This window comes from Haliotis asinina, chromosome 12 (assembly GCF_037392515.1).
Source record: "Haliotis asinina isolate JCU_RB_2024 chromosome 12, JCU_Hal_asi_v2, whole genome shotgun sequence".
NCBI classification, from domain to species: Eukaryota; Metazoa; Mollusca; class Gastropoda; order Lepetellida; family Haliotidae; genus Haliotis; species Haliotis asinina.
The window spans coordinates 40,624,704-40,636,864 of NC_090291.1; the positions used below are offsets into that span (position 1 = coordinate 40,624,704).

Below are 12,161 nucleotides of genomic sequence, written 5' to 3' on the forward strand. Positions count from 1 at the left end.
AACCGAAAAAAGTACTAGAATTTGTACTTTACTAAGAAAGTGAAATCCCAAATATGACATATGTTGCATTTGACCACTTTCTAAATGGCATCGTGTAATCACAGTACTCTACCACCCTTTATGTCACAGGCTCTAATGATGTCATTTCACCCTTTTCAGTTCGTGATAAGACCAAGTGGCTCAGGCTTGTGAGTATGGGCAAATTTGGATTCAAGGGTCATGAGCACAAATGAGTAGGGCAAATAAAGGCTGGTCTACATGGTGTTGTGAAAGTGACTTACCTTCAAATCCCTATGCATTAGGCCCTGAGAGTGTATGTAATCAACCCCTCGTAGAAGTTGATGAAATATCCTCATATTATCACTGCCAATGTTTTTCAGATCTGAAACAGGCAGGTTTAATTTTTTTCAGATATGTGCAATCTTACATTATTGTTCCTGTGTAAGTAGATAGTAGAATGGTTCTGTACTGATTTGCAACAAAGTGTCAGGTAGATAGACCAATGAGGTCAACACATCATTCACATCAAATCTTGTTTTCCTTATAACTAAAACTATCCCATTATTAGTTGATAAGTGATAACAGTGTTAGCATCTACACCCGAAATTCACACATAGCGTAACAAGGAAGTTACCTACAGAACTACCCATCTTGTTCATCAACCTTTCAATATATCAATGCCACTCAAAGACGTCATAGATTCTTAATCAGTAAATGAGCAAAACACATTAAAAGAATATTGTTTTTATAACATTCTCCATTTCTGGATGTTATTCTCATAAGTACCACAATTCATCCATGAACAATGTCCACACCTGTGTCATTGATTGCTTCATTCCTCTGTACCAGCCAGTCAGCTAAGGTGAGACTACACAACTCCATCTGTATGTACAAGGTGACACTGGTCTGCAAGCAGAAAGGGAAGTATGTCATCTCATCATCAGATAGTGTTACATGAAGTCAAGGTCTTAAAATGTGGGAGCGGCCTGCATGTTATGCTAATTAGTTACAGTTACTTCCCTTTGAAAACATTCTTTTCAATATAGGTGCTTTAGATTGTCTCCAAGGACACATGTATGATTTATGATGAATTGAGACAAAAACTAATGAGCGACGGGTAAAGACAGATTATCTTTTCCTGAGCTATATTAATGATGTAATTCTTGAACCTTGGCCAGAGAATTACATAATTAACAAAACATAACCGTCATGAGATTGTTATTGTTTTCATCACCCATATGAGTTTTTATTTAAAAATGCTAAAATGAAAACAGCATTAATATTCTTCATAAGGAAACCCGCAATGTGGGGAATCCCCATATCGAAGTGCACTGATATGCTGTTATATTTTCTAAAACAGCCCATCAACGTTCACCAAAAGGTGTAGCCTTCCTAGGGACTCACAGGAAAAATACTATCCTGTGTTCTGCTTCCGATATGGGTAATATCACGTTACATTCTTTGGTTTCCTGAATTGTCATTTACTCAATGATTGTGTCAGCGATGCCAACCCTATTTTGGGCCAAAGTGTAACATAGGACGTTAAAAAAATGTTATCTACACCTTAAAAGTATAATACTTGTTGCTGGCTGCTTCCACATGGTGCATGTTTTCACAAAAGGAATATTCTAGACAGAAATACAAATGACCAATAATTATGAAGCTCCATACATCGAAAATTGTTGGTCATGAGACAAAAAACACTGTAATCCCTTAGGCATTAATTGAATCATAAAGTGATTTCTATTGTTATCATGTTATTTTTTAACCCCTGCACCGGTGTGTTACAAAGCAATTCCCTGTGAAATATTATCCACTATACTGATTTTCATAAAATGAGTAGAAAAGCATAAGTTTCACAGATTAAGTGTAATGGCCTAATTTAATGCTCAAAAATGTACTGGTTACACCCAAAGTTTTAAGGGTTGGCCTCTCTGTTGAGTCCACTGGGACTGAAACTTCTCTCCTGCAAAATGTCAGGTTGAAAGCCTACGATCCATGAGCAGAAAACATGTCCACTAACTGTTAATTTTTATAGTCACATAGTTTTCGGACCCTTAATGGGCAGTGGGCTAGCCTTGTGGTTAAAGCATTCGCTCATCAAGCTGCAGACCTGGGTTTGATTCCCCACATGGATACAATGTTTGAAGCATATTTCTGGTGTTGCCTGATATTACTGAAATATTGCAGAAATCGGCGTGAACAAAACCAACTCACTCCTGCCCTATCTTGTAAGCTTGAGATAGTGCATCTGAAAACCCAAACACATACTCACATCAAAAGGTGACATGTGTCCACAAAAGTCATCTCGATCCATTGTATTCCCAAAAGACTTCTCAGTACTAGGAACAGGTTCACAGCTGATGCTCCTGCGATACACCCTCCTTGTGCTTGTTACTGCCTTAGACTCTGCATAATGACTCTCGGTGAATACAACGTCACCACCAGTGCTGGTGTTGTGGTTTTGTGCTGAAACTCCATGAGTCAATACTTTGTTGGCAGTGAAGAAACTGTTTGCACTCTTTTGTCGTCGGAACACACTCAATGACTTGGAATGTGATGCCTGAGGTATACAAAGATAGTTGGATGTTAATTCTGTGTTGGGCCCTATTTCAGAATTTGTATAACTTGGATCCAGTTCAAGGATCTTTGGGCCTTGTCTGTCATCCAAATCATCTCCTGTGTTGGTGCCTCCAAATACTATGCTGACGCTTGGACTGTTGCCTTGGTGACCAAAGCTGTCACTGGAACAAGTATTTACGGTTTCAGTTATGACCTATTATCTCACACATAAATGTCGCTGTCTGATTGGCAGAGAGCTCTTCTATTATTTTCAATGTGCCCTGCTTACAACCGTGGCATAATGCAATATACCCCGCTGCCAGCTGCAATTCATTCGGTACATCATGGTACATCATTATTTTTTTTATCTGGAATAACATTAAATGACACATGACACACAGAATTTATCAATGTTTTGTGATTGGAAATTGATGGAAGGGAGATAGATCTAAATCTCAGTTTCTCGTGTTGTCCACAAAATCTAGTCATGGCTACAAAAACATTTGACTCTCTTTCCAAAAAACAAATTTGGACACAATGTTCAAATGAACGTAGTCCTTGTGAATATAAAGAAGGGGAATTACATCACAGCAACTTTACTAAGACAATACCTATGGGAAAAAACAACAAGATTCAAGATTCGAATCATTTGTATAACACAAGTTGCTGAAGTGTACGATCCGATACCCATGCTTCAAACAGTTCAGAATTAACAGTGAGGTGTTCGGTTAGATAAATATGTTGTTCACCGGTCCCTCGGGGCCATGAGTTCAAGGACGCTCGATGTTTGTTTATGTCCCCTGAGCCCGAAGGCATTGAGGCTATCTCAACCGATGCCTCCCTCACGACCAGTGAACAGCTTTATAATATAGCTATCCTTCTTGGTTAGGTGATGTATGCTGTTATACATGCAATACAGCAAAAGTCCAATTTTCATCCACTACAAAGTTTACACATCACGTGCATCAGTGCCTTCTATTACGGACATCTGTTACTACTGCAAACATAACAGCACTCTTTACACATAGCAGAGCCCTATATCGCAAACAGCAGAGCTCCCTGTTGCAAACATCGGGGCCCACTATTGCAAACATCACAGCAATCTATTACACATAGCAGAGACCTCTATAAACATAACAAAGTCCTATATCACAAACAGTAGACCCCACTATTGCAAACATTGGGGCCCACTATTGCAAACAGCACAACAATCTATTACACATAGCAGAGCTCTCTATTAAACATAACAGAGCCCTATATCGCAAACAGCAGAGCCCACTATTGCAAACATCATAACAATCTATTACACATAACAAAGCCTTATATCACAAACATCAGTTGCAAAGGTCAAAGTCTACCATCACAAACAGTAGAGCCAACAATGCAAACATTAAAGTCTGATGTTCTGTCATCTTCAACAACTCGTACCCTTAAACACAGTCCTACACTGTATGCACATGGTCTGCAAAGGACCTCTGCATCATACACAAGCCAAACTGACTATTAACACACACACACCTGTCTGATGATGAGGAGCTGTCATCTGATGTGTGGCTGGTGTCACTGGAGGTTTGAGGACCTGAAACTGATGGAGAGAAGGCATGAGTTCGTGAGGACCTGAAACTGAGGAAGGGAGGACACAAGGAAGTGAGGACCTGCTCTGAGGAAGGGAGGACGAGGTAGTGAGGACATAATCTGAGGATGACGAGGGAGGATGTAAGTGTGTGAGTGAGGCCATACGGATGTGAGTACAGATGTGACACTGTGAGTAAGAATGTAAGGATGTGTGTGAGATATGTGACAAAGAGAGGCCATATGTGAGGACATGAGTGAGTGATCAGAGTTTTACACCACACTCAGCAATATTCCAGCTATATGACGGCGGTCTGTAAATAATCGAGTCTGGACCAGACATTACTTGAGATCAACAGCACGAGCATCGATCTTCACACATGGGAACAGATGACGGGTTAACCAAATCAGCATGCCTGCCCACCCAATCCTGTTAGTCGCTTCTTATGACAAGCATGGGTCATTGAAGATCAGTTCTGGCCTGGATCTTCACGGGTCAGTGAAGACATAAGTAAGGACATGGTGATATGAGCGAGGAAACATGCCAGGTACAGTATGGATGTTTGCAAATAATGAACTCTAAGCCAGTGACTGAAATTTGCAATGTTCCATGTCAGAGTACAGTGACTCTCAATCTCCAAGCCACATATCTTGCAATTACACCGTTAATTGCAGACCTGGGCTCACTTTTACAAAGTGATCTTAGCGCTATAATGAATGTAACTCCCATTCTTTAACCTAGGTGATTGTGTCCAGAATATTAATTCATACTCACTGCCATGTTCCAGCCATGCTGCATTGTAGCCAACAATATTGCTGTGTGTGAGACCTGCTAATGCCTTTACTTCCCGTAATAGCTGAAATATCAACAGGACAATAGTGTTATAATGTTTAAGTGTGCGTGAGTGCGTGAGTGCGTGAGTGTGTGTATTTAGTTTTATGCTGCTTTTAGTAATATTCCAGCAATATCACAGCGGAGAACACCAGAAAATGGGCTTCACATATTGTACCCATGTGGGGAATCCAACCCGGGTCTTCGGCGTGACAAGCGAACGCTTTAACCACTGGGCTACCCCACCCTCCCCAATGTTTAAGTGAGTTGGGTTTAATGCTGCTTTCAACAGTATTCCACCTACATGATGGCATGGTATCTAAGTGTCGGAATTCCCAAGTGACGTTTGGTGACAGATGATTAGTTTCAGTGGCATTCTAGAATTTAGTGATATAGTGATGAAAAAACTTTATGGATGATCAACTTCTTTATTTTAACAATGGCGACATTTTGGTGTAAATTTTTATTTTCTAGCTTGAAAACAATATAAGAATCTATAACAAAATGTTGCCATTGTCAAAATAAAGAAGCTGATCATCCATAAAATTTTGTCATAACTGGTGCTGGTGACAGACATTGCCACTTCACTGTGGTGCCATTAAACAGAGATATATTATCAGGAAGAAAAGAGGATTTGAAACTACCATCAATGGCCTATCAAGGGACACAATTCTACACAGTAAACGGTTAATACACCATCGCCCATCAAAAGACTCTGAGCTCGATGCTGCTTAACTTCACCAATTTGTGACGTGAGCTTTATGCACAGGACCACAAAAGCCACCACAAACAAACGACAAGGACAGCCATGTCCCCATCGAAAAGAAGACAATGTAAAATAAAATGAGTGAACATTTACTTTTAAAAGTAGTCCTGCATTTCTATGTTTAAACTTGACTTTTTTCACAGCATACTCTCGTCCATCAAGTCGATTTTTGGCCTGAAACACAAAGAAAACATGGATAATCGCTACATCAGATTTCTTGGTATTGTCGCAGTTGAAGCATAGAGGGCACACTAAGTTCTGCAAGGAGAAAGCTTTAACCGGTACAGAAGCTCACCTTCACTGAAGATCAAAACTTGAGAGACAATTTGTTTAAGAGTTTTGAATATAGTGCAAGATGCAAGAAACCAAGTGATGTAACTGGTATAGCATTGTTATTCTTGTTTTAGATACTTTTTTTCAAGAATGAGTGAGTGAGTATGGTCTCAGTAGTACAACGGCAAAGGACACGACAAAGGAGCTTCACACACTGTACCCATGAAGGAATCAAACACAGACCTTCAGTGTGATGAGTGAATATACTAAGCATTAGGCTACCCTACTGCCCCATCATTTCATGCTGTGACTCTGGACTGTGACAACCTCAGTTTACTTAGTCTGACAAACATCATCAAAATTTGTCGGAACAGTTAATGATGACTGTGCATGCATAGTCTTTATCAGATCTTTTCTTCATATTTACATGTTCCAAACAAGATTTCCATCTTTGGGATTGAGCAAACAAATATTGTGATTGCATGGTATTGGTAAGTACATTTTGAGAATTTTTTTAATACCATGCCAGTGGAAGTGAAAAACCTGTGAAGCTCATGTGTAAAACATCACGGTCAATTCAACACTGGCATTCCTAGGTCTGTTTCTGGATTCCGCATGCTAACATGTATTAGAATTGTTCATTATCTCATCATGCACTATTTGAGCAGCCTATTAGTAATCTAATCTTGTCCTGACAATACAGGGTTTAATATTATGAACTATGACAGGGATTTTCACCATATGTAACATGCATATTAAAACTCACTGGTGCAGATTACCTTCAGCAACAGGTTGCACCCGGTGAAAGTTACCTTCAGTAACAGGTTGCACCTGGTGCATGTTACCTTCAGTAACAGGTTGCACCTGGTGCAAGTTACCTTAAGTAACAGGTTGCACCTGGTGCAGGTAACAATAAATCCTCAAACATCTTAAAACTGTAATCATGTGTTTTAATTGGGAAGTAAGTGACACAAAGTAATATGCTTGTTATAAGCAGAAACATTTGCTTACTCATTAATCAGCTATGAAGAAGCAATCATAAAACTGAGATGATAAATAATGGCAATGCAAAACTGAAACAGAACCCTTCCTCATTTACCTTGTTTACCATCATGGGGACATTCTGTTGAATGTACACGATACTGAGTACTTGCTATGAAAATTGCTAAACAAGTGTGCTACATTTTCGACAATGTGACCTTATTTTATGATACAACACAAATTCTGATGGTGTAGCCAAACCCATGAGCCAGGATGCACTGTTAGTACTGAAAAAAAATCTCCAAAATTGCACACTGAACGATCTATGTGTGGAAAAATACCGAAATATTACCTTGAATACTGAACCGAATCCTCCTTTCCCAAGACGACAGGTTTCAACAAATTCATGCCTGTACCTAGAGTCTTGCATCGCCAGACTCGGAATGTTGTGGGTTAGTTGTGGTATTTCAGGCATCCTGCAAAAGTAAGTTGACTCTTACAATGGAACAATGAGCAAATATTCCTCCTTTTATTAGTGACCCGTGAAGATCCGGGGTAGGATGGTTAGGACATCTCAATGTTAATTTTGAATTGTGGGAAGCATGGGTACAAAACTTTTTGCTGGATTTTGCAGAAAAGAACACCAGGTTTAGAGTTATCTCCCTTTCATCGATTTGCATCCGAAAAGCATTGGTAATTTCCATACATCATGAATGATTCAGTGTTATTCAAGATAAAAAATTTCTACCAAATGATTTCAGCATAGAAAATATTACTTGCTTGTAAATAGGGTACATTGAAAATAACAGAAGAGCCAATCAGAAACAGACATATATATGTGAGGAAAGATGAGTCATATGTTAGTATCATCGCTATACAAATGGACTCATTATAGACATTGTACAATTAATTTAACTACATTCTTACCTAGGTGTGTTGGCCCAGTGGACCAGCAAGGCTTGCTGAAAATAAGGAAAACAGTTGAATTCATAAAGTGAAAAATCATAAAGTGAAAGTTTCAACCCACATGGTAGACTAATGAAGGAAAACCAAGTTCTTTCGAAAGTCAATTTCTTCATTGCAATGAGTGTGATGTTTCTGTGTAACTGTAAGTACGAACACATGCTTGATAACGGTGATAGTTCCTACACTGAAACGTTGCTGACTATCCACAGAGTGGGTTTCCTTCACCTAACCAATTTCTAAAATGCACAGGTACAGGAAATTCAGGTACATTTTGCAACATATAGTGCCATATATTGGGAACTTATGTCTTTGACAGTGAGTGACACGATTTGTACATGTCAGTCCTATTTCATATTTATTATAAGTCCCTAAACATACATGATATGCTTCCGTAAACAGTAATTTCAAAATTAGGTTGCATTGTCATTGATTCTATTTTCTCTTAAATACAGTTTACAGCATTATAGTATGTTGTTTTGTGACTGATTAACAAGGGAAAACACTTGCTATGAATAAAAGTGTGTAGATTTAATTCAACGCATAAAGATAATCACAAAACTTTTACATATGTTCTTTACCCAACACAATGCTTTGCCGGAAAAATATTGTAATATTTATCATTAAAAAAGCTGCAATATCCTGATATATCAATAATACCGTGCAGTCTTGGTTTGGTACTAGTTTTTCTTTCTTTGTTGTCCAACTCTGCACTCTCTAAATATTCGAGTTTGGACCAGACAATCAAATGATCAACAACATGAGTATGATGATGACATGTGATGACATGTGGCAACTGAGTCAGCAAGTCTGACCAAATGATCCTGTCATTTGTCTCTCATGACAAGTATGTGCTCCTGAATGCAAATTCTAACCCATATCTTCACCGGTTAATGGTACAGCTACTAGTGAATGAGGATGACCATCACTGGACGCATTTGTGCTCCCAGAAAAACTTCCCCTTAACCTCACGTGAAAACAGCTAGCATGAATTTTCAAGACTTGTCTTACCTTGAACATGTCTCGCTTTGCCTTGTGTATCATGTTATGGAGGGTGAGTCGGTATCGGGCTCTAGAACTGCTCATTTCATCGATGAAGGTCAGCGGGGAGATAACCCTTAACTTTGCCAACTGCTGACAGATCACTACGAAAAAACAATGACTTGTCATTAAAGATGTTGGATACTTTTGTTTGTGCACATACATGCAAAAAGCGTCATACTGAATGATTTCAGTATACAAATTAGATAACAGGAAGTGGAACTCTACATCTGACTTGATAACATATCAGTTTAAGAAAACTTGGCTGATATTTCCCATACTAAAATACACATTCAGAATGAATCCTTATCATTATTTCCGTTAGTCCAATTTTCATTTCCAACTAAAACATATGTTGCTGTTAAACACAAGATAATGTATGTCTCTATAAACAGGGAGAGAAACCTATCAAACTTTCCTACAAGACCACAGGACCAGTGAGTGGACAATAATTTGTGGTTCTCTCTTATTCCACTGGTCCTAAATAACTTTCGTAGTTTTTCTTATCTATCAATACAAACTTCACTGGATACCAGGACCACTGTAAACTTATCACACAGTGGTCCTGATGAATTTTTACTAGCCAGGGACAACTGGTCCAGTATAAATTTTGCACACTGTGTATCAAGGTACATTTTCAACAGTACAATTTGAATTTGTTTTCAGCATGTTCCCTAAATAATTCTATAATGCTATTTGGACATCACAACTAAATTAGCTTTTGGTAAGATATGGATATATGATAAAGACAATACATTCAAATAATGTCATGAAAGAACAATTAGGCAAGCAAAATGAAAATACCACAATTATAATATTCAAATATGCATGGTGTAACAAGTGTATGAGTAACCACGCCAAAGCAGAGACAATATCTTACAGGATGGATGTATAGACTTAAATCTTACTGATAAACAGCTGATTTGCCATGTGTGCATCCCCAACAGCCATGAGGCACATCTGTTCAAGTAGAGAAGTGATCAAGAGGTGGGTCTGAACCTGCCCTGGTAGGACAATCTCACGTGGCTCCCCACGTACATTTTGTACATGTGGTAAGCGCTGATGATTGCCACCCACACCATCCAAATCAGACTCTGAAAACAATATTTAAATGAGAATGAATGATGTGTACGCAATAATCTTTAACATCAAGGGTCAATGCTGAATGCTAAATGCAAATATACAAATGCTGTTTTGTTGATGTTGGAAGGACATATGTTAACACGTTTAGATCACCACGATCTGACACAATCATAACATGCTGACTTAACACAAATGCACAGAGACCAAGGTTTTACTTCAAGACAACCGTACATTCAGGACGTACAGGTTTGACACAATGGTGTTAGGATGTGAAATGTGTTTATTAACAATGTGAGCTAACAGCAAGGTGAACAATGGGGATAGATCCATGGACAACTTCTTTTAATGTAAGCAACATTTAGTTTCAATGCTGAAACCATTACCCAGCAATACATTAATAATACAAAAGTATATTCATAGAAATTGCTCAATTATCAATGACATCAACTTCTAAATGCATCTCAAAGGAGTTAACAATAATATGTAAACAAAGACACCTACAGCAACACTTCCACCACAGTTATTAGCTTGAGTAGTTGTGTCCTGATCAGTGATATTTATGTGAAGATTGTTGAATGAAAATTCCAATAAATGTTCATGGTTATGCTATATGTTACCAACATTTGCATTTGATTTCTCACAATGCAAAACACTGCTGACCTTGAGTTGGGATAAAGCTTCAGTGTATCAATGATCAGACTGTCTTATTTTTTAATATTTTGGATTACAGTTTCTTAGTAAAGTACAGATGCAAGTACTGTTGTTGGGCTGTGCCCCATCTGGGATTTGAACCCACTCCCGTCAACAGCCTAGCCTGCTTAGCCATTACTTCCACTTTGCTATGAAAGTGTTATCCCAAATATAAAATATGTTACATCCGAGCACTTTCAAAATGGCATTTTGTAATCATGTCTTATACATATTCATAATTGTTATTATGGCCCATGGCCGGGAAGGCTAAAATCTTGATGCTTCTTCGTTAAATGAGCATAGCCTTTGCAGTACTTCCAATGCAATGTTATGGCTGAATGAACACAGTGCGCCGCTTGAGGTTAGGGTCAAGAAAAGGATTTTAAAAATTTGGGTAGAAAATTTACACTTGTCGCATTCCTTATCAGTGCATGCTACACTAATACACTGAAAACTTCAATCTTTAATCTAACTTCAAAAGCTCCATTTCTAGGTCTAATCTTATGAAATACTTTACATTCCTAGAAAATAATCACCATCAAGGTTCCTGAAGGGCTGCAGAGCCCTGTTTCTTGAGAATGAAGTCTTAGTTCCCAAACTTCTTGTTATGCTTTTGTTGCCAGGCATTCTTCATCTAGAAACATACATCTTATCATGCAAATATCATCAATATCAGATTCACATAAAATGAAGATAAGAAAGGCAAATAACTGTTTGAAATCGCATGTGTATCGTCTTCCGAAATGCTGAAACAACACAGAAGAATATTCACACACATGTGGACAAATTTGAACACCTGAATTGCAGAACTTACAGAATGTCCCATTCTGTGGTGTATTTTTAATGTAATGATTAGATTCCTTGTTATGGAAATTATCCTTCTTCACCGAAAATGTGAATTAGGCCCTGGCTCCAGCGTTTGAAATAACTGCCGGCACAGAGTCCCTGCTCTGGTTGTTTCTGTATCAAGCCAGCAATTTTAAATATATGTAGGCTGTTGTGGTCTTCAGTAAGTTATCTGTCTTGCCCTAAACTGGAACCTGTTCCTATAATTTTTTACCTTATTTTTCTTTGTGAACATTCAGGATTCAGCAATGGTCCATCATGTTGTAATAACTCACAGTTTCACTTCTTGGAGTTTTAGCACTTTGTGCGCAGGATTGTCAATACCAGTCTTTAACGAACAAACACGTCTCTGTGTGCCACATGCTTCGTTAATTGTCATGTGGACACAGTATGAAACTGTGTATAGTATAGTCTATTTTGTATTTATTGGTATGACTTTAACAAAATGGGCCTGCGATTTCATTCAGGGCCTGTAGGTTTTATAGCTTACAGACGGCTGCAGGCCAACCGGCAAATCAAAGAATTACAAACACAACACAATGTCACCATTTG

At 38.4% G+C, this 12,161-nt stretch overlaps 1 protein-coding gene across 2 annotated transcripts in view; it reads right to left on the bottom strand.

The window, feature by feature from the left end:
- The window catches only part of LOC137257351 (eukaryotic translation initiation factor 2-alpha kinase 1-like), a 30,052-nt gene that overhangs the window by 8,882 nt on the left and 9,009 nt on the right, over positions 1 to 12,161 (bottom strand). For both annotated transcript variants that reach the window (XM_067794671.1, XM_067794672.1), the window contains exons 2-12: positions 11,300 to 11,397; positions 9,899 to 10,084; positions 8,961 to 9,094; positions 7,914 to 7,948; positions 7,339 to 7,462; positions 5,826 to 5,906; positions 4,910 to 4,991; positions 4,081 to 4,147; positions 2,276 to 2,744; positions 816 to 906; positions 282 to 382 (exon numbers count right to left, since the gene is read on the bottom strand). In XM_067794671.1, coding sequence (XP_067650772.1) covers positions 282 to 382; positions 816 to 906; positions 2,276 to 2,744; positions 4,081 to 4,147; positions 4,910 to 4,991; positions 5,826 to 5,906; positions 7,339 to 7,462; positions 7,914 to 7,948; positions 8,961 to 9,094; positions 9,899 to 10,084; positions 11,300 to 11,390 — 1,461 coding nt within the window. In that variant the 5' untranslated portion in view covers positions 11,391 to 11,397. The remainder of the gene's footprint in view (positions 1 to 281; positions 383 to 815; positions 907 to 2,275; positions 2,745 to 4,080; positions 4,148 to 4,909; positions 4,992 to 5,825; positions 5,907 to 7,338; positions 7,463 to 7,913; positions 7,949 to 8,960; positions 9,095 to 9,898; positions 10,085 to 11,299; positions 11,398 to 12,161) is intronic.